The sequence below is a fragment of the Mauremys mutica genome, chromosome 5, assembly GCF_020497125.1.
Source record: "Mauremys mutica isolate MM-2020 ecotype Southern chromosome 5, ASM2049712v1, whole genome shotgun sequence".
Lineage (NCBI taxonomy): Eukaryota > Metazoa > Chordata > Testudines > Geoemydidae > Mauremys > Mauremys mutica.
In genome coordinates, this window is record NC_059076.1 from 139,334,748 (window position 1) to 139,360,666 (window position 25,919).

At 50.2% G+C, this 25,919-nt stretch overlaps 1 protein-coding gene across 1 annotated transcript in view; it reads left to right on the forward strand.

The window, feature by feature from the left end:
- The window catches only part of LOC123371844 (cytochrome P450 26B1), a 38,851-nt gene extending 13,176 nt beyond the window's left edge, over nucleotides 1-25,675 (forward strand). Inside the window, exons 3-7 of the mRNA XM_045019712.1 lie at nucleotides 11,094-11,369; nucleotides 13,713-13,868; nucleotides 16,566-16,847; nucleotides 21,476-21,864; nucleotides 22,467-25,675. Coding sequence (XP_044875647.1) covers nucleotides 11,094-11,369; nucleotides 13,713-13,868; nucleotides 16,566-16,847; nucleotides 21,476-21,864; nucleotides 22,467-22,542 — 1,179 coding nt within the window. The 3' untranslated portion in view covers nucleotides 22,543-25,675. The remainder of the gene's footprint in view (nucleotides 1-11,093; nucleotides 11,370-13,712; nucleotides 13,869-16,565; nucleotides 16,848-21,475; nucleotides 21,865-22,466) is intronic.
- Nucleotides 25,676-25,919: the final 244 nt, after the last annotated feature.

Sequence of the window (25,919 nt, forward strand, 5' to 3'; positions counted from 1 at the left end):
AACGATCCGTCTGGGCCGGGGGCCCCGGGCTCCTTGTTAGCTGAGCAGCAGCTCTCGACTAGGGATCAGTGTGTGAGCTAATTTAGCTTTTCCGGCCACAGGTGTCCCTGCAGCTGTATCGCCCAGCGGCCCATACCAGTGCGGGTCACTGACTCCACCAAGGACATAGGCGGCAGGTTTGTATAATTTTTGGTGGGGCCCAAAATGGTGGTGCCCCCCCGCTCCCGCCCTGTAAGCCGATATAAAATGAAGCTACAACGCGTCAGTGCCACAAGATTACAAGGGTCAATTAAAAGTGGAAAGTCAGAAGCAGCACTTGCCTACTTCAATATACAGTATTATATTTTGTTGCATCTGTTGTGATGAAGTGGGAATGTTCTTAATATTTTCTCTGAATACTGTGTGGGTGCCTCAGTTTCCCCTGCAAGATGCCAACTGAAGGTGTTGGGGACAAAGAGATCAGGTGGCCTCCTTGTCCAGAAGAGACACAGAGGCCAGAGGAGGGAGTGTCAGTTTGGAGCTGGCTGGGGAAATGGGGAGAGACCCAGAACTTGGTTCTGGGCTCCCTACCCCCCAAGATGGACCTGACAGAGGGGTTCTGTTTTCTGTACCAACAAGCTCTGTTTAAACTGTGTTCCCGTCATCTAATAAACCTTTTGTTTTACTGTCTGGCTGAGAGTCACATCTGACTGCAGAGTTGGGGTGCAGCGACCTCTGGTTGCCCCAGGACCAGCCTGGGCAGACTCACTTTGGAAAGTGCATGATGTGGAAGGGCATGCTGAATGCTCCGAGGTCAGACCCAGGAAGGTGTAAACTTCTTGCCCTGGAGACAGTATGCTCCGAGAGAGGAGGCTCCCCCAGAGTCCTGACTGGCTTTGTATGGAGATGTTCCAAAGCATCACAGCATCCCCTTCCACACCGTGCACTTCCCAGAAGTCCGCACAGGCACTGACACTCCCTCCTCCGGCCTTTGTCTCTTTTCCAGGCATTAGGAGGCCACCTGATCTCTCTGTTCTCCAACACCTTCAGTTGGCACCTTGCAGGGGAAACTGATTTGGGAGAAATGAAGTAAAAGCTGCCCAAACCGAGCTTGAGCACTCCTGAATTTTGAGGTGTTCAAATCTGGAAGGCAGGTGCTGGGGGTGGGAGAGGGCTGTGGGCTCCATGGGGGAGCATGGCAGCAACTGTCTGGAGCTGCATGGAGCCAGATACGCTGGTCTGAGTGGCACAGTAAGCGGTTTGGGGGTTGGTGAAGAGGTAGGGAGTTCCGGGGGGCAGTCAAGGGACAAGGAGCAGGGGGAGTTGGATGGGGCAGAGGTTCGAAGGGGCAGTCAGGGGACAGGCAGCAATTGGATAGGCATGGGAGTCTAAGGTTTATCAGGGGACAGGTAGGGGGTGCGGTCCTGGGGGGGGGAAGTTGGGTGGGGTCTCAGGAGGGGGCAGTTGGGGACAAGGAGAAGGGAGGCTTAGATAGGGGCTGAGGTCCCAAGGGGCAGTTAGGGGCAGGGGTCTCGGGAGGGGGTAATTGGGGAACAAGGACCAGTGGGGCTTAGATAGGGGGTGGAGGTTCTGGGGGGCAGTTGGGGCAGGGGTCTGGGGAGGGGGCAATCAGCGGACAGAGGCTGGGATTCAAAGGGCTCTGGGCTGCTGGCAGCCGCGGGGATCCCAGACCCCTTTAAATCCCAGCCCCGGCTGGGAGTCAGAGGACTCTGGGCTGCCTGCAACCGCAGGGAGCCCAGAGCCTTTTAAATCCCAGCCGGGGCCGGGAATCAGAGGGCTCTGGGCTGCCTGCAACCGCGGGGAGCCCAGAGCCTTTTAAATCCCAGCTGCAGCCGGGAATCAGAGGGCTCTGGGCTTCCCGCTGCGGCGGGGAGCCCAGAGCCCTTTAAATCCCAGCCGCGGCCGGGAATCAGAGGGCTCTGGGCTGCCTGCAACCGCGGGGAGCCCAGAGCCTTTTAAATCTCAGCCGCTGCTGGGATTTAAAGGGCTCTGGGCTGCCTGCAACCGCGGGGAGCCCAGAGCCTTTTAAATCCCAGCCGCGGCTGGGATTTAAAGGGCTCTGGGCTGCCTGCAACCGCGGGGAGCCCAGAGCCTTTTAAATCCCAGCTGCAGCCGGGAATCAGAGGGCTCTGGGCTTCCCGCTGCGGCGGGGAGCCCAGAGCCCTTTAAATCCCAGCCGCGGCCGGGAATCAGAGGGCTCTGGGCTGTCTGCTGCGGCGGGGAGCCCAGAGCCTTTTAAATCTCAGCCGCTGCTGGGATTTAAAGGGCTCTGGGCTGCCTGCAACCGCGGGGAGCCCAGAGCCTTTTAAATCCCAGCCGGGAATCAGAGGGCTCTGGGCTTCCTGCTGCAGCAGGCAGCCCAGAGCCCTCTGATTCCCGGCCGCGGCTGGGATTTAAAGGGCTCTGGGCTGCCTGCAACCGCGGGGAGCGCAGAGCCTTTTAAATCCCAGCCGCGGCTGGGATTTAAAGGGCTCTGGGCTGCCTGCAAACGCGGGGAGCCCAGAGCCTTTTAAATCCCAGCCGCAGCCGGGAATCAGAGGGCTCTGGGCTGTCTGCTGCGGCGGGGAGCCCAGAGCCCTTTAAATCCCAGCCGCGGCCGGGAATCAGAGGGCTCTGGGCTGTCTGCTGCGGCGGGCAGCCCAGAGCCTTTTAAATCCCAGCCGCCGCCGGGAATCAGAGGGCTCTGGGCTGCCTGCAACCGCGGGGAGCCCAGAGCCTTTTAAATCTCAGCCGCTGCTGGGATTTAAAGGGCTCTGGGCTGCCTGCAACCGCGGGGAGCCCAGAGCCTTTTTAATCCCAGCCGCAGCCGGGAATCAGAGGGCTCTGGGCTTCCCGCTGCAGCAGGCAGCCCAGAGCCCTCTGCTTCCCAGCCGCGGCTGGGATTTAAAGGGCTCTGGGCAGCCCCGGCGGCGGCGGCGGCAGCGGCGGGGGGCGCTCCAAGCAGGGGAGAAAAAATATTGGTGGGGCAGAGCCCCTGCTTGGGATTTATTCATGGGGCTAAAGCCCCAGAGCCCCATATAAGTCGGCGCCTATGACCAAGGATATATGTTGAAGGTTCAAGAGGGGATTAAAATAGAACCCATGTTGCTGAGCAAGGTTAGGGCCCTGGTAATACTGTGACTTATCGGACGTAGGGAAAGGCTTTGATTTCTTGGTGCTCTTGCTACACTTGCACAGCACTGGCAGGGTTAGGGGCACTTCTCGCTACATGCTGGTTTGGTAATGTGCTTTGCAGGAGACTTCAGTCTCCCATGGTCACTGAGCCAGAGGGGAGGATTAGGGGGAGGTTGGGATGTAAAACATGACAGACCGGGATTGGACAGAGATGAGAGAGCTCCCCTCATCGCGTCTAATCAACACCCTTTGGATGGGTAATAGCGTTTGGTCGCTGCTGCCATGTAGGTTTAAGGCTTTGTATCCTGGTCCCCGTAAGGCAGCCAGTCCCCATTTCTGATGAATGCTTGGAAAAAAACCTACCTGTTATTAGGGCCTGATCGACAGTTTGCTGAAATAGTGGAAAGACTCCCATTGGTTTGAATGGGCTTTGGAGGAAGTCTTTAGTCTTCAGAACCAAGGAAGCAGTGGGTTTTCAGGACAGGTGATCGGAAATCGGAAATGTCCATTCATTTGTTTTCATACTGAATTGGAACACCCCCTTCCCCCGAAATTTCCTGCGAAATGAAAATTCTGAAAAAAATTCAATTTGAAACTACTTTGAAACATTTTGTTTCATTAACATTGAACTGTTTTGTGGCAGTTGTGTTGAAACGTTATATTACAATATGAATATTTATATATATTTGTAATATATAGCTCTAGTATAGTATTAACATTTTAATTTTAATAGAATATCAAAGCGGAAACAAAATAAATGGAGACAAATTGAAATGAAACAAGGAAAAGTTGGAATGATGCATTTAAAACTTTTCCCTCCAAAAATTTAATGACAACTGACGCATTCCATTTCCATTCTGATGACGCTGCACTTTCCGATGGAAAACTGTTCTCTCAAAATTTTTCCAACCAACTCGTGTTTCCAATAATGGTCCTTTGAGTCCGACAGCAACCTCTTTGGCTTTGACCTGTCACTTGGGGTCTCTACTGCAACCGGATTCACTGCTCTCTCATCCTCCACTGGGAGAAATTTCTGCATTACACACCCCACAGGCAGGTTGTGCACAGCCCCACAGTTTAGAGAATGCTGGGCTTTGATGAGCAAACTCCATGTAGTTCAGATTCTTAGCTTCCACCTTACCAGTTCTCTCTCAAGAGGCCGTAAATCCCTCCAACAATGTATTTGCCAATTGATGACAATATGCCACTGAGGAAGATGGGAATGGGGGATGGGAAGGGCCACTCTAAAAGGCTACTAGTCAATTTCTGCATGTGGCACGTGGCATCGGTCTTGTTCACTGATATTCCGGCCGGAGGCTCTTTATCTCTGGCACAGCACAGATGGCTTTTAGAGTGCGGGAAAGGCAGTGATCAGCCTTGGATCTTTGCTCTGTCTGTGTGCGAGTGAAATGAAGAAGTCCATTTACATACATTACCAAGTGTAAAAATAGCAGCTGAAAAAGTATTTTTCTTTTGAACACCTTTGGCTTGGTGGCCTTGTCTGTGACTGCTCAGCGCCTGGCAGCATCTTACTTTGTTTTCCCTTCCATTCCATAAACCCTCCTGCTCCTGAACCAGGCAGCCAGATCCAAACATTTTGGTACATAAGATTTGCAAGGCCATTGAGCCATCACATTGGGTATCCTGCCTCTAGCTGTGGCCAAGAACAGATGCTTTGGAGGAAGGAGGACATCCACTATAATGTGGCTACAATTGGGAAGGCAGGGTTGGAGGAAATACTTGTCTGGCCCTTGACTGAGGTGAATAAACCTCTTGTGTCAAGGTTTAGAAACTGTTTGGTGTTTCCTGGGCTCATGCTGAGAGCAGCGGTGGATAATTAAAGTCGCTGAGAGACAACCACTGCAGCCAAAGTAACCTTTGGAGCTCAACAGAGAGTGTTGTGTTAGCGTGTTGTTAGCTTATTCATTTTCTAGGGCTGGACCAACAACTCAGGGGCAGGCAGGGAATACAAACCTGTCCTAGCTGGCATCCCGCTCCAAACGTTGCAGGGGCGAGTTTAATGGACTCAGGTCATGTCTAGGGAGCACTGAGTCACCACTCATGGGACAGCCATGTTCCAGAGGCCAGTCCTCTTCCTATTGGGCTTTTCAGTAACAGTCTTTGTTCACTCCTCTTTGGGGCTGAGCAGCAGGAAGAGAGCAACTCTGGGCCTAGTGGTGGTGAAATCAGGAAGCCTATTGCCACTCAGTCGCTGGTTCGAGTCCCACACAGTGACTGCCAGATGGCTGTTGCGTGGCCAATGTGAAATCAGTCTCATGGATCTCAATCCGGATCCTGCTGGACAGGCATCCGCGTTGTCAAACTCTCCATCGGCATCAGCAATAGCTGAAGTCAGGAACTGAACGGGCCATGGAGACTGTGCTCCTCACCCATTCCGAGAGGCCAGGGTCGAGGCACATTGGAGTGGGCAGTGTGATGAGAGCTGTACTGTCACGGGATAAATGGAGGGTTTTGTTCTCAGGGCCTGAAAAGAAACCGTGCATGCACTAAACTCCCCCTAAACCAAACCTCTTTCAAACAAGATAACTGTCCATGAAAATACTGTGGGTACGAGCCAAAGGGATGCTGTATACGAGTATAAAGGGATGCTGCTTCTCCTCTCTGGTGTGCCTCAGGGAATAGCTGAAATGCAATAGGTCTGTGAGGTTCACATCAGACAGGGAAGAGGCACCTCTCATTGTCACGCGTAGCTGGAACGCTCTGTGGATCCAGGGAGCTGAGACACCGGGCAAGAATTTTCTGCCTTAGGATAACCGTAAATCCTTAAATATCCTGTTTTTGTTGCAAGAAGAGGCGTAATCGGAAGTTTCCAGACAGGGTCGGTTAATCCGCATTCTGGATGGTGGGCTCTCTTTCTGATCCGTGGGCGAAAGGGTGCATGCGTGTGTGGGGGGTAAGTAATTTCTTTGAGGAGTACGCATTTTTCTATCCCTTCTGACTCCAGAGTCAGCTCTTGACTAACAAGCCACAAGGATCACAGCAGACCTGTGTAGCACAAGGTAGGGGAATAAATCTGGGTCTAAAACCCAGTGACGTACGTACCTCCTGACTAAGGTGTGGATTCCAGGTGGGGATAGTGTGACCAGAGGTCCTGATTTTATAGGGACAGTGCTGATATTCAGGGCTTTGTCTTATATAGGCGCCTATTGGCCCCCACGCCCTGTCCTGATTTTTCACACTTGCTGTCTGGTCACCCTAAGTGGAGAATCGGGCAGGGCCTGGGTGAGTTTGGAATTAGGTCCCTCTCCTATCAGCCATAGATCGTTATAGATCAGGTCAGCCCGTCCGGTTTCCCCTGGCAGTGCAGGGCTGTTCCCTAAGGCCATGCCTCGGGGGCCTGTCTACTCTAGCTTTACATGACTCTGCAAAGGGGGTTTCTCCCCTTTCCTTGGGCGACCATCCTGCAGCCTAATAAGCTCTTGCTGGCAGGAAGCTTTTGCTGTTAATTCATCTGAGAAAAAGGAGGCTCCTTTGCCTCCTTTTCCCGTCTGTGCTTTAACCTTCCCTTCCTCCCTGACTCCCGGGCCTAGAAGAGCAGAGCTATTCGACAAATGTTCACTAGAGGGCGCAGGGATTTTAGCCTAGAAGCAGGGAGGGAAGCCTTTGCGAAGGAGAGACCTGTTGGGACTGAATCCCCCTTGCAACTGGGAAGCTGCTCCATTGCATTGGAGAGTTCTTGGTGAGCTGGAAGGGGGGCCAGGCCAGGGAGGGGGATGTACAGAAGAACACGTTGGCAAGTGGGATTATTTAGTTTTGAGAGAAGAGGCTTGAGCGGGGACGGAGATGAAGTATTTTAAGGAGCCAGGGTGGTTACAGAGGGCTAACCGGGAGCTGTTTGAGGTGTAGGCGTAAATACTGAGTCTAAACACACTGGAGGCGAGCCCATGATAAATCTCAGTGCAAGTGAATCCTGATATACCCTGAGTTAGGGAGTGGCTGGGCCAGCCAGCCAAACTTCCTTGGAGCTAGGAGGTGCTGGGTACGGGCCATCTTGTACAACAGGGAACAAACCCTCGTTGGCAGCAAGACGGGCTAGACAAGACTCAGTGGGTGTATCCTGCCTCTGGCTGCTGGGAGACAAAGAGGCGACGTACGTAAGAAGAGAGCGGTAGGCAGGAGAGGTGGGCTTCCAGTTCTGACAATGGAGCAACTCTCTGAGTGTCAGAGTAGCCACCTACCTTCTCCTCAGAGTTGGGAAGGGATCTCTAGACTAACCCGCCCCATCTCTTTGGCAGGTGATGGGTGTCGGGGTGTTCGTGCGGGGGCGGGGTGTATTTTTGTGTGGGGTTTTTTTTTTTTTTTTGCATTTTCTGGCACAAATCGCTTTTAGAGCCCCAGGAATTTGCACAACTCTCAGGGATCAATGACGACATCAGTCCGTCTTCTCCAGGCACTTGGGGCTGTGCTCTGGGAGCAGGGGATCCCACAGCTGCCTCTCGCCAGGTTACCTTCCTCTAAAGCAGCTGGCGCCGGCCACTGACAGAGACGGGATACTAGGCTAGATGGACCTTGGGGCTGAGCCAGTCTGGCCGTCCCTATGTTCCTGCATTCGCACCTCCCCTATTGCCCAGTGTGCTTTCGGGTCTGGGGGTGCCCTGCCCTGCACCAGGCATCCAGTTCTACCTAGCTTGCTTCTTATACAGACAGACATCACTGGGGCACTGGAGAGAACGCCTTGCATATTGGCTGCGTAGTGAGTTGCCAGGACCGTAGCTGTTGGTGGTGGTGGTGGTGGTGGGGTATTGTGTATGCAAGAGAATAGGTATGGCATGGACAGTGGTCGGGGTAGCTTCCCTCATCCACTACCCCACCAATGTGCCTCAAACCTGCCCTGTAGGTGTGCAGGGAGTTGTCTCTATAATCCATTGGTCTGGTTGCCAGGGTGGCTAACGAAGGTACCAGTGAGTCTGCCGGGGGGAGCAGTTTGGTTTTGTGCTGCACCCTATCTTACGGTACACTGGCCATGGACCAATGGAACATGGGAAGGACTCCCAGCGGTGTCGCTCTGCGTCACTAGCCAGCCTGCCGGTGGGGGTGAAATAGAAGGGATCCCTTGAGGGGCCAGGGTTTGAAAAGTACTGTAGGACGGAGGCAGCTATACAAATAGCCGTCTTCCGCATTAGTGCTGAGCGCTCTGGATGGCATTCTTCGCCTTCAAAGGGACATTAACCCTCCCACCGTGCCGCACAACCATGATCACTTGCAGCTTCGTGATGGCTCCCGGGGTAGAACTGGGGGCTCCTGATCCAAAGCATGTGCTCCCTGCAGGAGAATCATGCATCCACAGGCACAGTAAGGGGACTATGGCACACAGCTCAGCAGTCCTGATTCCACCCAGGAAAGGGCAGTGGTGTGCAGTCACACACACACACTGTTGTGGTTTATTGCTTGCACACCAGTAGCAACTAGAGGCCCCAGCTGAGATCAGGGTTCCATTGTGCTGGGGGCTGCACAGGGTAAGAGACGGTAAGAGACGGTCCCGGCTTTGAAGAGGTTAAAATCTAAATAGGCAAAACAGGAGAAAAAGGTGGTAGGAAGGAAGTGTCATTATCCCCATTTCATAGATGGGGAATGGAGGCACAGAGAGATGAAGTGACTTTCCCAAGGTCACACAAGAAGTCTGTGGTGGAGCAGGGACTTGAACCCAGGTGTCTGGAGTCCCAGTCTGGAGCCTGAACCCCAGCTCATTCAATGCCGTATCAGTCCCGTGTCTCAGATGGGGGAAACTGAGGCATGGGGAAGGTTAAATGTTTTGTCCAAACTCTCGTAAAGCATCAGTGTCAGAACCAGGACCAGAACGCCCAGGGCCTGATTCTAGGGGAGTTGCTTGTATGCAACAGCTGGAGATTTGGGTTCAGGAGTTCCTGATGGCCAGGCCTGTGCTGCTGGGCCATATCCTGCTTTACCAAATCTCCTCTCCCTCAACACAACATCATGAAGAGCCAAGATCGCTTGAGCTTCTTTCAAGAGAAGGAGCCTGGGGGTTGAACCTTTGGCATCTGCCTGGCCACTCTTGTCACTGGTTCTTCTCCCTGGGGGTTCCTTAGGCAGCTCTAGCAATTTGTCTGCGGTACCAGGCGGGGACGGCAGAAATACACCCCTCTTTCCCTTTCTGCGTTATGATGGCAGAGGTTTCCACCGCGCAGTAGCGCCTGGGCTCCGGGTGCCAACAATCACTAAGAGCCGCCAACATTTCTGCACCTGGCGCCGTATCAAAGCCCGATGTCCCGGTCACGGCCACCAGGGAAATGTCTCTTTCCCAGCTACTGGAACCGGCCTACGCTTGTTTATTTCTTTCTCCTCCCTGCTTGCCCTGGCCCAGGTGGATCTTGGAGGAGCATGAACAGGGGGAGGCCTCGTCTTCGTTCGGTGCAGCCCGGACATTTGGGGATCTCGGGGGTGGGGGAGGGGGGGCTTGGCGGCGGGGCTTGGCGGGGCTGCAGTGTTGTCAGGTTTACTAGCTATGGTTTTTAGAAATGTGTCTGACCCACCCACACACGTCTCTTTCCAGGGCTTAAAAATAGACTAAGCCAAAGTGCCATGGGCCAGGCAGGCTCCGCGCTCCAGAAAGCAGGACAAGATCGATCCATTTCTCTTGCCCTTTTCGGCTCTTTCTCATCCCCCCTTCTGCTTTTCCTCCTCCCCCGCCGGCTCTTGGCTGGAGAATTTTTTTTTATTAACAGCCACAAAGCCTGCCGGCCCCGGGGGCTCTTCCTTCATTTCTTTCTTTGCTCCTAGGGAAAAGCCCCTCCTGTCGCCCAGCGCGCCGCGTGAAGGTCAGTACGTGTAGGGACTGGAGCACTTTATGAACCAGCGATTGTTGAGTCTCCAGGGCCAGGCTTTAAAGGGCCAGGGGTGTTATTTCACCAAACAAACTCCAGCGAGCGACGCCGAGCATTAGCAATGCAGGGTCACGGCCAGGAAAATGTTACCTTTCCCTTCCAGTGCTGACTGCGGGGGAAATTCTCACATTTACAGCTTGAAAGGTTACGTTCTTGGAGGGGCTTTGGCCGGGGGGTTTCTTTTTTTAAATTTGATAAAATGGGGACCCGCCCCTCCCTTTCTCCCTCCCGGCAAGCCCTCTCATCTCCTCGGCAGGAGCTGGAGGAGGTTGCGCCGTCTCGTCTGACCTTTACCTTGGCGCGCGCTTCCCTCTATGGGGGCTTGATTTGATTTTGTTTTCTCGGTTCCTGGAGGCCCGGAGCGTGGCAGCGTGGGTGAGAGTTAATAAAAAGTAAACAAACAGCGCTTTTCCACCCATGCACTCTGGGCTACAGGGCGGGGGGGTCAGAATGAAAGCGTGTGCTGTGGAGTTAGCCAACTGGGATTATAGCAGAGGGGAAGGGATGCAGGGAGAGAGCAGAGAACATTCCTTGCATTGCTGGGGTCCTCGCACAATAATACAGGCCCTGTAGCAGAAGGGGGAGCTGGGTCTGTCCACTCCAGAGCTGACTCAATCGCAGAGTTTAGAAGAATGCTGTCTGTTGACATAGACTTTCCTCTCTCTCTCTCTCTCTTTCTTTCTCTCACTGGTTTGTTATTGTAGGGTTGCTCACATGCTGCTTTGTTATTGTAGGGTCACTGCTAAGCGCTGGGGCTTGACATACTAGTTGGTGGTTGTAGGATTGCCCATGTGAGGATTTATTGTTGGAGGGTCTTTGGCAAGCTCTGGAATTGGACACTGGACTGGGTTGTCTTCCTGGCTCTGCCACTGTTCTACTCAGTGACCATGGGGAAGTCATTTTCCCTCCCACCCTTTGCCGTCTTGCTTATTTAGACTGTGAGCATTCTGGGGCAGGGATCTTGTATTCCTGCGTGTCTGCACAGCAACTAGCATAATGGGCTCCTTGCTCTCCACTGGTGCCCTTAGACACCATTTAATGCAAGCAATACTGGGCTATTAGGGAAGGCTGGAAGACCTTGGGTTCATCTCTATCTATGTATGGTTTGTATTGCAGGTATTCTCCAAAATCTTCAGCCACGAAGCCCTGGAGAGTTACCTCCCGAAGATCCAGCTGGTGATCCAGGACACGCTCCGGATGTGGAGCAGCACCCCGGAGCCTATCAACGTCTATTACGAGGCGCAGAAGCTCACCTTCCGCATGGCCATCCGGGTCCTGCTGGGCTTCTGCATCTCTGATGAGGAGCTCACCCGTCTCTTCGAGGTCTACCAGCAGTTTGTGGAAAATGTCTTCTCGCTGCCCGTGGATCTGCCCTTCAGTGGCTACAGGAGGGTAAGAGGGTCCTCTAGCACCACGTATGGACATGACATTGAGCTAGCGACACTGAGCGTAGCTTGGAAGGATGATCTAGTGGATCTGGCACTGAACTGGTACTCGGGAGACCTGAGCTGAATTCCTGGCTCTGCCACAGGCTTCCTGTGTGACCTTGCGCAAGTCACTGTGCCTCAGTTCCCCATCTCTGTGTGTCTCAGTTCCCCATCTCTGTGTGCCTCAGCCCCCTGTCACACAGGGATGTCAAGAATAAAATCTATTAATGATTGGGAGGTGCTCAGATACTGCAGTGATGAGGGCCACGCTTAGATGATGGAGGTGGGAAGGAACCAGAAATTTCTGGCCTTGAAGGAGAAGGCAGTGAGGTCCAGTGGACAGGGGCCTGAGATCCTGTGCTTGGCTTTCCTTGTTAATCCATACATTATGCTAGCACCTAGGAATGCCAATCAAGGTTCCCTTGTGCTAGGAGCTGTACAGCTCAATATAAAGGAGGAGAAGGTGGTGGCTTTCTGGTTATTTTGGCGTGTGACTTTGCCATTATTGTCCGAGTGCATGTCCTTTGACCTCGCTCTGCCCCGCCTTTTCCCCTGTGGAAAAGGGATAGAACGGGGATAGAACGGCCTTTTCCTAATTTCTAGCTTCTTCCCAGTCTTTGAATGAAACACTAAGGGGGAAAAAAAATCAGTTTTTATAAACTAAAGCCCCCAAAAAATTAGAAAGAAATGAAAATTCTTCATTTCTCTCGAAATTCGTTGCAATATTTCTCATTTTCTGACCTGCCCTAAAGTTGAGGATACAGCTGTCAACCTGCCTTTTAAAACACTTTTCAGATGCTCTGCAGACAAAACACTAGATAAGAGCACAGTGTCATTGCAAAGCTGAGACTCTTTTAGTGAGAGAGCTAGTTTGGGAATTCGACTGGGTTCTTGGGAAGAGAACTCCTTCAGAGGAATTGGATACATTCCTTTGAGGTAAAGTTTCCTAAAGGACAAGGAGTGGGGAGAGAGGGGGGGCAAAAATTGGGGATAATTGTTGTGGCTCTCACTTTAAAACACGACGTTCATACAGTGGTGCCAATTAGACTTTTGTGGTATCTTGCATATTTGGGGCCTTCGTCTGCACTGGGGTAAATCTGGAGTTTGCCACTCACGTCAAAGAGACTTTTGCCCAGGACTGATTTTTCTAGGATTTCAACCCCCCAAGCAACTTCCAACAGTTGTCTTTAAAAAAAATAAATAAACAAATTAACCTTCCTCAGAAATGTTTCCTCCCCGCACCTCCCCAAATGCAAGATCCAGCCCTGCAAAAGTGGCAGGTTTTCTCTATCTAGTGATGCTGCGGCATTGAAGTCTGACATTTCATTGGAATCATGATAACTAAGGCACTTATAGGTGAGGTTAAAAGAAACAGTCCCAGTATTTTTTTAAGACTCTCTAGCATTCCCCAAATAGCTAGCTTGTGTGTCATGTGGCGCAGTCAGAGCTCAGGCTGGTTTGTGGGGGTAGGATAAGGATTTGATTGGCATAACCTTGTCTGCAACAGAGAATTGTATTGTTCTAAGAGCTGTTTGTTCCTTCCAGCATGCTTGTAAAGCAGTTTGTTTCCATGCATACAAGTGGTTTGAACTGGGTACATACGTGCCCAGTTCTTGTCTGCAACAGGGTACCCCAATGCCAAATACAGGCCTTCTTTCACCAGATCCGGCCCCTAGATAGGAACAGTGTGGATACAAGTCATAGACCTAGTCTGACCTCTTGCATAGCACAGGCTATAGGGTTTCCAGGAATTCATTCCTGTTTGAATTAGCGCATAGGTCACTGGTGGAACAGCACAAACGGTTCCAATATACGCCTCTTGCTATGTCCCGACGCACCGTTGGCCTTTAGAAGTCTCCCAGAAGCCACACTGGCAGTAGATCCCCAGCGGGATTTACAGCTCAGTTCTAGCATGGAACAGGGACATACCTGGCAGTGGTTCTCGGACCAGGTTAGCCTGGCTAACGTGGGCACGATAAGCCATTTGTGTTTGCATTGGTTTTAGCCCACTGGGCCAGCTGCCAATAGTCCAGTCTCTAGCGCTGCCGCTGCCCATGAGTTTGGAATGACCCACACAGCTTCCATCCGTGGTGAGTAGCGCAGCCGTTCCCAGATTTTTGTCAGTAAAGGTTTTCTGTCCCACTGGCCATCTATATTTCTCCCTCTGGTGACTGATTAATTGTGGGCCAATTAAACACTCATTTAGCGTTCACGCCGACTCCTCGGGGAGCCCCAGAGCCGAGGAACCGTTGTGATGCCCTGGCTGCTGAGTGGCTATTTCATGGACCGACGACTTGCTGTTTTGCAGGGGATCCGAGCTCGGGAGACTTTGCAGAAGGGGCTGGAGAAAGCCATTCGGGAGAAGCTGCAGAACACGCAGGGCAAGGACTATTCCGATGCCCTAGACATCCTGATAGAAAGCGGCAAGGAGCATGGCAAAGAGCTGACCATGCAGGAGCTGAAGGTAAGAGCAGGGTCTTGTGCATCCCCTTGGGTCAATTCCTCCCTTAAGTCACCATTGGTTTGGGTCGGTTTCCTCCTTCGCTCTCCCCAGTCTCCCACGGCTGTGCCCATCCCACCCACTCCCTGTGACTGGCGGGTAGCTTCTGCTCAAGAACAGCACCAGCTGGGATCACCGAGGGGCAGAATGGCAGGGAAGGAAAGGCAGCAGCAGAGCTGTGTGGAGGCTCAGGGCTGGATTAATGAAGGGTGCTGAACGGCCGGGTTGAGGGGCCTTGGCAGAGCTGGGGTGAGAACCCCAGGGGCTGGCATAGCAGGGATGTATTAGCAAAGCTATCTGCAAGCACTTGCACAGCACCTGCCTGGACGCTGTGTGGCTCAAACCCAGTGCCAGCAGACCATTCTTTTCCCTAAGAGCCACATTTATGTGCAGATCCCAGGCTTTGGGGAAGATCATTTCTGGGGAATATTATTATTACAGAGTGGCACGCTTTCTTTTCCAGCATTTATCAAACATTAATTCGTCCTCACAGTGCCACTGTGAGGCTGATCAGTGTTATTATCCTCAATTGTACAGGCTAGGAAACTGAGGCACTGAGAGGGAAGAGAGTCTGTGTCTGGCCCAAGATTAGAACTTGGGCGTTCTTGGTGCCTAGGCCTGTGCTTGGACCACTAGCCTCACCCTACACTCAGTTAATGACTGCCCAGGGTCTGTAAGCTACATCATAGGCTATCAGCTCCTTCTAGCCCATTGGTAACCCCCAGGAACGCCCTGCAGTGTGGCTATTTATTTCTATTGGATTGAACATTGGCTCAAAACCAGTAAGTAGCTATAAATTGCAGGGCGGGCCATGCGGAGAGGGAGAGGAAAGAAATGCCACTGGAGAATCTTGGGGGTCCTTTCTGCTTCCCGTGACACGTAAACGAACTGAACGGGGATATTTTTGACCAGGCAGCACATCATGTGGGGTACCCTCTGCTCCCTTTGGCATGAAGTCTGTCCTTTTCCCTGAGTGCATGCTAAATCTGTGGGGGAGGGAGGTAAAGACCACATGAGAAAGAAGAACCCTAAGTAAGACAATGCTGGACAGGAGTGCTTTAGGGGTGGTGGTTGTTTGAAAACCTCCAGAGCCATCAGCCCACCGTCCGGCTGCAGCTGGCACGGAAAGGCTGCGTACAGACTGGAATTCTTCGCAAGGGGGCAGAGGCTTTGATACCATGGGCACCAGTGCAAACCCATCCCAGGCCCTTGTTAGCAGTCTCAGGAGACAGGCCTAGGAGACCCAGGCTGCTCTCCAGGGGGTGGCACGGCGCAGGTCAGACGTGGTGTAGAGCTTATTCATGGTGTAGATGGGTGTAAATCAGGAATCACTCCAGTGAAGTCAATGGGCTGACCCTGGCGTAAGGGAGATGAGCGTCAGGCACTCTGTGTGCGTGACAGGCATGCCTGAGGGATGTTGTTTGGTCCTTTTTCTCTAGGGGCAGATAGATAAGGGGGTGTTCATATGCTGGTAAGTGCCAAGGAAACCCCCCTGAAGCTGCACTGCTCTCTGTGCGGGGAGGGGCTGCCTGTGTTCTCTCGCAGCGGGGGGAGGAGGAAGCCAGCGTCAGCCCCGACAGGAGCTGTTGTTTTTCTTTTCCAAACTGGACTTTGCAAAGTTCCATCAGGGAGAAGGCCGGGCTGGGCCCGAGTCCCCTTCCAAAGCAGAGAGGGAATGTCTCCCTCCGGCTTAGTCAGCGGCTGGGAAAGAATCCCTGAAAGCTTAAGTGACTTGAGCAGGAGCCTTGGACAGAGCGACTGGTGAACGTGCTGTTCCCGAGTCGTCCTGTCTTGGCAGGAGGGGTGGGGAAGGTCCTTTTGCGAGCCGGGGTGGCAGCTTGCAGGAGGAGCTGGGACGTTGCTCGACCGGGGGATTGGAAACGCAGCCAAGCCCATTACGTCGTGTGACGGGGAAGGAAGAAATGATCCGCCCCAGGCTGCTGCTGGCTGCCTCGTCCTCTCAGCTTGGCTGCCACGCTAACGGCTTGGGCTGGGGATCCAGGCTCCGCTGCCCCCAGCTCGCGGCTCTGTACAAGCTCCCAGTGGCCCTCAGCCGCCTCTCGTCTTGATGATGGTGGGGTTTTTTTTTCCATTGTGTGGCCTTCCTCTGGGGAGGATGAATTGTAACGTTCACGGAAGCGGGAGACTGAGCCAGGCACAGTGAGAGCTAGTTTTGTTGTGGTTTATTGGTAAACCCCTGTAGCACCTAGAGGTCTCCCTCAGGGATCTGGGCCCCACTGTGCTAGGCTCTGTACACGCGCCCTGGAGAGAAGATCCCTGCCCTTAAGGGCGTACAAGCTAAGTACTGCGGGAGCTTCCTCCAACCAGTTCTCCTGACAGCGCTGCCAATGCCCCGCAGTTCTGCTCTGCGCCACCTCCCATGGGTGACCCCGTTGACGTGCAGCAGCCCTGAGGAAAGCTTTCCTGTTGTGCCAAATTGTATGTTGCAAATAAAATCTCTTTGGGTACCAGGCTGAGGCTAAACCAAACTCCTTCCAGCTGTGCCAGGTTCTAGCTTCTGCTAGTGGACGGCTGGGACATGAATCCATTTTAGCATGTGCCCCATATGAAGCACGTACTGCAGCAGCGTGATGCATGGGGCCGGGTACCTGAGGCTGTGACCTTCCCAGTGTATAATCCAGGGTTCCTTTTGGCCTTCAGGATGGCACCTTGGAGCTGATCTTTGCTGCCTATGCCACCACGGCCAGCGCCAGCACCTCTCTGATCATGCAGCTCCTGAAGCACCCCGGGGTCCTGGAGAAGCTTCGCGAAGAGCTCCGCAGCAAGGGCATCCTGCACAACGGCTGCATCTGCGAGGGCTCCCTCCGGTTGGACACCATCAGCAGTCTCCACTACCTGGACTGCGTGATCAAGGAGGTGCTACGTCTCTTCACCCCCATCTCCGGCGGGTACAGGACGGTGCTGCAGACCTTCGAGCTGGACGTGAGTACAACAGCCCAGGAGCTTTGACGTGTCTTGTGCACCTTCTCCCCTGAAAAGGGGCTTCAGAGTATTTTATAGAGACGCAGGCAGGAATCTCTGCACCTTCCCACTGGAATACAGCCACCTCTGGGGCGGAACCTGGCAGGTTTTATAACCGTGCAGGCCAGTGTTACACAAGTGTAGGACAAGGGGGCAAGATGTGCCAGATCCATTTTAAAGTACGGGGGAAGGGGTGTTAGGGAATAGGATATTTCTCCCAAGTGTTCTGACACTGGAGCTTGGCTGGATCTTGACGTGAGCATAAGCACTAGGGCCTGGGTTTACATTTCAGCAGAAATGCAAGACCGCCCCTCCAACGGCACAGCGCTACACAGGGGCATGGGCTGAGTGCAGACTCAGAAAGAATGTAGGACTGGAAGGGACCTCCTGGATCACTGAGTCCAGTCGCTGCCATCGCAGGTCACCCCGTCATATCATCCCGTTCATAAACTTCTCAAGCTCCATCTTCAAACCAGTTTGGTTGTTTCCCCTTGCCCCTGTTCTTATTCCAAGGCTGTTCCAGAACCTCCCTCCTCTGATGGTTAGAAAACTTCTTTGCATTTCCAGCCTCAGTTTACTCCTGGCCAGTTGATGCTCCTTTGCTCTTGTGCCACCCTCGTCCTTTATTTTAAATAGCTCGTCACCCTCCTGGGTGTTTACCCTGCTGATGTCCTTAGAGAGAGCAATCAGATCCCCTCTCAGCCCAAATAAGCCCAGCTCTTTTAGTCTCGTCTTGGAAGACAGGCTCTCCAGTCCCCTGATCGTCCTAGTAGCCCTTCTGTGCACCTCTTCCACTTCAAATTCCTCTTTCTTGAAGATGGGTGACCAGAACTGTGCACCATATTTCAGATGGTGTCTTACCAGTGCCTTGTTCAGTGGCATAAATACCTTGCCTGATGTATCCTAGGATCACATCTGTGGGGTTTTTTTTGTTTACTGTTTCATCACATTGGTGAGTCATAGTCATCCTGTGATCGACTAATACACCCAGATCTTTCTCCTCCTCTGTCGTTTCCAACTGATGAACTGCCAGGTTATAGCGGAAATTCTTGTTATTAAAGGACCACTTTCTGCTGACTCGCCTATGCTTGTATCACCCTGGCTTTTTCCCCTCAGAGGTGTCTTATCCAATGACAGTTCTGGCTCAGACCTGCTTAGCTCATGAAATCAGACCAGATCTCACTCTTGCGCTGCTGAAGTTGCAGTCTAGTGGATCTGCAACATTAACCCACAGAGGCTGCTGAGTCATCCAGGTAGAATGCCCTTACTCTGCAAGAACATCCGAACAGTCCATTGATCAATGGAACATTACGAGATGTAGCATGTGCTACAATCAATTACTATATATGTATATATATATATATATATATATATATATATATGTAGGAGGTATAATCTGTCTTACAAACTTAAATGTAAGTGAAAGGTTCTACCACATACAAAACTTCTGAAAGCTGGAAACTGATATATATATATATATATATAGTATTTATTTTGCAACCAGGCCTGTAGGGATGTAGAACTATCCACCTGACAATTTGCGTGCTTATCAGTGAACATGTCTGAATGTTGAGGCATAACTCAAAAATGGTTGAACAGATTTCGCTCAAACTTCCAAACAAAGGGACCTAGAAACTACTCTACTAGACCACAGGTCTGATTCCATAAATCTCCTTCCAAGCTAGTTCTTCCCTTTGTCACATCCAATCTAAATGAGAGGGTGTCCCAGCATTCTCTGCAAGGCACATGAGCTGTGCTGGGTACAGCTCCCATCAGAGTCGCTGGGGAATCTTGCATGTAGAAGGCTACCTGTACCGGATGTGTCAAGGAAAGGTGCCTTGTAATAGTCAATTGTAGAATAATCTGCCTGTTGGGGAAGCTTAAAAAAAGTCAGTTGTGGGTTGAGATCAAACATGGACAATTCCACCCCGCCCCCCAGGAGAATTTTTCAAAAAATTATAAGGAAGTGAAAATTGGGTGGAAGAGTTTTATATAGAAAGTTCTCCCATAACAGAACTATCCAGCCAATATGGTAGTATAGTAATGCATTCACAGCAGTGGAGGTCATAGAAACACCGGAGATCTAGAGACATAATATATCTGTCTTGGGGTTTTATACTGCCACCTATCACCGTAGCATCTGAGCATCTTCCACATAAAATCAATAGCAATAGTGAATTCCCCAGTGGACTTTATGGAGTCTCTGCCTCTTCTCCCTTTTCAGAATCAAAGCTTTGGTTGGGGTAGTTTTCTGGTGAGTGGGTAGGGGTTTGGAGTAGAAGGGGTGTTCGTACTGTGAATCTGACCTGTGGTAAAAGGCTCTCTCAAAGAGGAAAGTTTTTGCAATATATGAAATCTCCTTTTTAGGAGGAGATCAGCTGACCTCATTCATGCAAAAGCATTTTCCCAATCGCACACAGGACATTTGTGTTTGTCTACACCAGGGGTCGACAACCTTTCAGAAGTGGTGTGCTGAGTCTTCATTTATTCACTCTGATTTAAGGTTTTGCGTGCCAGTAATACATTTTAAGGTTTTTAGAAGGTCTCTTTCTATAAGTCTATAATATATAACTAAACTATTGTTGTATGTAAAGTAAATAAAGTTTTTAAAATGTTGAAGAAGCTTCATTTAAAATTAAATTAAAATGCAGAGCTCCCCGGACCGGTGGCCAGGACCGGGGCAGTGTGAGTGCCACTGAAAATCAGCTCATGTGCTGCCTTTGGCATGTGTGCCATAGGTTACCTACCCCAGTCTACACGTTCACGCACGTTCCTGGGCTGACTTGTGCACCACGATATTACAGGGGTTGCACACAATAGCACAACTCTTGGGTGTGACTTGCAAGCCACTTAGCAATTTAGGCAGGATCTGGCCCGCAAAGAGGACAAATTAAAGTCATACTGCTGGCAGATCAGTGCAATTACTCTGGATTTACATTGGTGGAACTGAGATCAGAATCTAGCCCATCATTTGGCACCAGAACTTTCAGGCAATCAAGGGGGAGAAAAGTTTGATATTCTAAAAGAGAAACATGTGGCGATCTCTGAAGCCAGAGATTGGGGTGTGACGGGGGAAAGGGGCAAAGGGCAGTTCCAAATTTTTGGATGACAGGGATATTACTCATCATAATGGAGGGAATTTTGTGCTAGCAAAAGAAAATCTTGAGACCCGTCAGTCACAGTAAACCCTGCTAACGGCGTGATTTGAGGTTGAAACCTTTTCAAGTAAACAGGGGATGATAAATCACCCTTTTTTCCCCTCATCAGTGCATTCTCAGCACACCCACGCATTCACTCACACATTATGGGTGTGTGAAACTACGTGTGTATGTGACTAGGTGATGCTGTGGACTACTATACAGCTTATCTGGACACTGGTTTGGGGAGCTCTGAATAATGTGAGGGATAACAGCAGAGATGGGAGAAAAGTTTTCCCCTTTGCCATATGATGGGGTAGACGGTGATGTCTGTTTCACCAGTTAAATCTAAAGCTTATGGAGTTACTCCAGATTTAATAAAAGAGGGACAATGATAAAGGAATGGCAGTGATTTAAATCTAGCTAGTTTTCAAAAATGAGTTAGAAGTAGTTTTATGTTCTACAGTTGCCTCAGCCGCCCTCTGCCGTTCCTTGTGCTTTTATAGGCACACTTCTTTTTTTTCTTTTGCAAATTCACTCTCCTGTTCTTGGGAAAGACCCACGCAAACACCAAGGGAAGCAGAGATTCTAATCCTGCAACCACTTGCACGCACGAGAAAAGGTTGCACTGGCGGCGAAGTGTCTGCTGGATTGGAGCCTAGCTGGACTCCACCAAGGACTCCTCAGAACTGACTATTCACATTCACTAATGTACAAATTAGTATTTGCTTGTATTACGATAGTGCCTCCAGGTCCCAGCGAGGTCAGTGCCCCATTACACCAGGTGCTGTACGGACACCCAGTGAGTTCCTGCCCCAAAGAGCTTGCAGTCTAAATAGACAAGTCTGATAAACGAAGAGAGAGGAAACAGAAGCACAGAGAAAGAAATGATTTGCTTGGGTCACCCAGCAGGAGAACTGCAGTACTGGGAAGAGAAACCAGGTTTCTTGACTTTCAGTCCAGCATCCTACATACTAGATCACACGGACTGAAAACACATTGGGAAAAATAAAGTTGTTCTGTCGTTAAATTCTGGATATCTTGGATACCACATGTAACGCTAGTAGGTAAAAATATTTCCGACAGAAGGACTTTCACAGTGACCGAAGTCCTCTTAAGTGTCTTTGTTCTGTGTTTACATAGTGCTGAGCACAACTGTGTCTTGGCCTATAATGGGGATTGTACCCACAATACAAATAGATAATTGATTCCCCAGCAGGTCAGAAAGATAACCCCACAGTCCTACCGTAATCCCAAGGCAGGGTGATTCCACGTTAAGCCGTCAGTATATTCTATTCATGATTGGGGATCTCAAACAGAGTCCCCAGTATCAGCAGCATCTCAGCTCACCCGCGCAGCGGCTTCGCCCAGCTCGCATGGTCTCGTTCTGTGGATGGCTATGTTACCGTTGACACATTCTTGTTTTTCTCTCCCCCGTCTCCCTCTCTGTAGGGCTTTCAGATCCCCAAAGGCTGGAGCGTCATGTACAGCATCCGGGACACACACGACACCGCCCCGGTGTTCAAGGACGTGGATGTCTTTGATCCTGACCGCTTTGGGCAAGACCGTACCGAAGACAAAGACGGCAGGTTCCACTACCTCCCCTTTGGCGGGGGCGTACGGACCTGTCTCGGCAAGCACCTGGCCAAGCTTTTCCTCAAGGCGCTAGCCATTGAGCTGGCCAGCACGAGCCGGTTCGAGCTAGCCACCAGGACTTTCCCTAGAATCACGCTGGTCCCTGTGGTCCACCCCGTCGATGGACTCAAGGTCAAATTCTTCGGACTGGATTCCAATCAGAACGAGATCCTGACGGAGACAGAAGCCATGCTGGGGGCGACAGTGTAAGCTGACTTTTCCTTCACCGGGGGAGGGCCAATGGGGGTGGGTGGGAAAAGGGACAGAACGAAAGGAGAAAACAGGAAAAGAAGCTTCTCCACAACACTAACCTTGCAGAACCTCCTGGTCGAGACTTTCTCCCACAGCAAAGCTGCCAAAACGATTGTTATTTCTGTGGGGAAAGTACAAGGAGATTGGCTGGTTTGGTTTTTTTGTTTTGTTTTAAGAAGAATTTCAAACACTAGTAGAGCTGGGACTGCCTGACCATACACAGTATATAAATATTATATATATATAAACCTTTCTGCTGCAAGGAGGAGGGCAGAGGATGCCTGCTGCGGGAAAAGCTTTTGAAATTAGCTAGCGATCAGAGGTCTGACTGCCCCACTCGTCTCCTTGAAACAAGGCCAGGAGGTGTTGTCGAGATCTGATGGCAGGCTGCTACCTCTGGTGGCCTTTGATCTTGTTGAACAGTGTTAAATTAGTTGGTGATAACAGTGTTTGTTTTGTTTTGCTTTCTTTGGAGAGAACGAAGAACAAATCCCCCCCCCACTCCCAATCCCTAAACCCTTCTAAACACTTTCCAATTCTGATTTGTCTCTCACAGCATGTGGGGAAAAGAACTCTGTGTTCAGATGACTGCGGCCCCTGCTCACAAATGCTGGGAAGTGCATTCTGGGTAACGGCACGGAAACTGAACCCGGCACCAGTTTGGCTTCTGGCATGGCTACTGGTGTTGCTGCAAGGACCACTGGGCCACTAAAGGGTCAGCTGGACAGGGTGTTCTATTCTGCCTATGCTTTGTGAACAAACAAGCCATTTGATCTGTACTGTGGGACAAAGTAATGGCCAAGTTCTGCCCTCTGCTGGGAATCTCTCACCTGCTTCAGCGTGAGCTGATCTCAGTTCAGAGAGTAGAACTGGGGTCTCCGACGTGTACGTTTTTGAAGTTGCCTGCTGCTGCTACCTGGCATGTGTGTAACTGTCCATTCCCCCCTACCCCCACCCTGTCTGATCCCTCCCAAACCCCAAGTTTTGCAGTGAGCTGTGTTGGTTTTGCCTTCTCTCCGGATCTCTCAGGCCCCTCGGTGTGTGCACTGAACTCTGAACCACATGTACTTCATAAACTGTACTGGGGTGCTGCTAAGTAACGTGGCTCAGAGCATGCAGTTGTTTTGTTCATGGAACCGCTGCAGAACTAAGCCTCCAAAAATTAACTGGTCGTCACACCCAAAGCTGCCACTGTCCCCTGACCACTGAGGTGCTTGCATTAAGGAGTATTGGAGATGAGTGGAAGGCTCCCTCTGAGCTAACCCTTCCCTCTGTGACATCCAGCTGAAGTGAGAAGCTGTCCTGGGAGTGTTTGTCAGGGCATGTGAGCTGCCATCAATGCAACGGCTTTTTAGAGACACTGGGAACTTCGTATACTGCCCAGTCCCATTCGAAATGGGGGTGTTCCTTTCTGAAAGAAAGCAAGGCCTGTATTGTAGTATTTGGATTCTCAGCATTCAGACATGTTTGGATCTGGCGTTTTGGTTCAGGGCCATCTCGAAATTTAAAAAGTTACCAGTCTGATTTTTTTTTTCCAGAGGTGCTGAGCATGCCCAATTCCTGCTTCAGCTGGCATGGTGGGCACTCACCACTTCTGCCCTGAGTCAGGAGCAACATCTCTTTTTGCTTTACTAGTGGCAGGGCACAGGTTTGGCAGCTGACACCAGGCAAACCACATGTACCGCTTCTACTTTGTAGCGGCCATGGTCAATGACTGGCAGTCTCAGGGAAGAGAAATCTCTCTCGCAATTGTCCAAGACAGGCGTGCTGTTCATCTGAGCTGCAAGCACTGACTTTATACAGACCTTTCAGTGTGCTCACCCTCTCTCTCGGATATATTTGCTGTAACAGGGGCACCTCATACAGTTCATCGGGCAGAGAAGGAGAAACACAAGAGCCAGAGCTGAGAACTCCCTCGACCTGAGTGCCAATGAAACTGTGGTGGGTGGGCGGCTCGTTTTTTGGCAGGATAAGTCAGAGGAGCTGAAATCTGAAGGAAGGAGGGGTGGGAGCTTCCCACCAGGCCTGTGCAGGGTTTGCAGGTGTGGCTTTTGAAAACTGGGATGAGTCAGTGGAAGGCTCTAAGGCAGTGCTGAGTGAAAGATGCTGAAGGCTGCTCTAGCCAGCTGTTCATCCGTCCAGGATCAATAAAGACTTTGGCAGTTCCCTGGAAGGGGAGACACTAAAGATTTAATCATCACTTTAAACTATGCTGCCAAAAATCATATAGAAGCGCATAGACTGACAAACACACACACATATGAGCTCTGCTTCCATGAGTGCATGTGACTTGGGAGACTCAGCGTTAATGTGGTCGTTTCTGAGGCTTGCTGCTCTATAATTTCTCTGTGGCCATTTCATAGCAGGTTTTTATTTGAACAGGGATTGGCCTGAACCGAGACGCTGTAGCCTCTGAACTCTGAAGTTCAGATCCAGACTCTGATCTGGCAGCTAGCCCGTAATCTTTATGGCTGTTTGAACCAAAACACAGACCTAAATCCTCCACACCTATGTGTGGCTCAGGCTTATGTCCCACACTCAGAAACTTTGCAATCCAAGTTTGGGTCTTCACACTCTCCGGGTCTAACTTTCGATGGAAACTTCACAAGATCAGGCTTTCTTGTGAACTTTCTGCCATTTCCTGTCCCGGCTAGAAATGTGTCAGTCTGTGGGTCTCCACATATTTCCTGGTGATCCACTGAAAAATTTTGAGAATCATGGAGAAGAGGGCGTTGAGAGTGGAGATGGTCCATAGGATAAAAAAGCTAGAGAACCACTCTTTTTTTATATGTCATACCCAGTTTTCAGGCCTTGATAAATTCTGTTTTCAAGATGTCTGTAAAAGCCACTTGCAACCCCACGATCTTTTTGAAAACATTATTTGGTGGGAACACAGAGGACAAGGGAAGGAGAAGTGAGAGGCCACAGGTAACGAGAAGAGCAGGGTAGGGAGGGATAAAAGGCCCCACAGAAGTCCATTAAAGTTTTTCCATTGACTTCAGATCAAACCCCGTCAAATAATCATTAGCAAAGTGTTTTCTGAGATACTTTTAGAAGGGCATTGGAGTCTCAGGAGATCAGTGAAAGGTTTTCATTTTTTAAAATTTCATTACAAAATAAAAACCAAACACGCTTTTGAATGAATAAATGACCGGAGAGAGATAATGTAAGATGCATACATCTATCTATTATATGTGTGTGTGTGTGTGTGTGTATTTTATCTAGACATAAATAGATCATGCTTTTGATTTACCATTCCTAACTAATATAACTTGACTAAAAAAAAAGTTGCTGCAGTGGGTTTGCAGAATAAAGCACTTTGAATCTCAGAATTTTTTTTTCCTAGCACAGTCCAATTCGCTATAATATTATTTTATACACAAATTTTTTTGGTCTGTCTTTATAAACTATTATAAGTACTATTTTTGTTATAATTCAAAATAGATATTTAGTATAAAAGTTTTGCTGTTAAATATTTGTTATTTAGTAAGATATGAATTTTTTCTCTTTATTGTAAACTTTGTCTGGAAAAAATATTAATATGTTTTTATTGCAGTTGTTTTTAATCTTAAGAAAAAGCACTTGTGGGGATTTTTTGGTTATGAATTTGGTGCCGTGTGAACATGTGTTTCAGTCATGTGGTTTTTAATGTGTATATAATATTATGTGTCACATATTAAAATGGATGTTGTGTATTTTGTGATCTTAAAAAATAATCAATGTGGCTATTTTATAGACTTCCATAATAAAAGAGTTGAATCTCCAGACATTCTCTGTTTATTGCAGTTCTGCTAGATACCTCTTTAGGAAGTTATAGAAAATAACCGGTAGTCATTTGGGGACTTAATCCTACTCCCAATATTTAGGATTTTGGTTGTCCCAAAACTGCCTACTAGAGGGTTTCTTGTATCTGTAATACATCTGGTACGGGCCACTGTTGGATATTGAACTAGATGCCTATGGGCCCGATCTAGTCTGGCAATTCAATTCCTACATTACCACGCTGTGA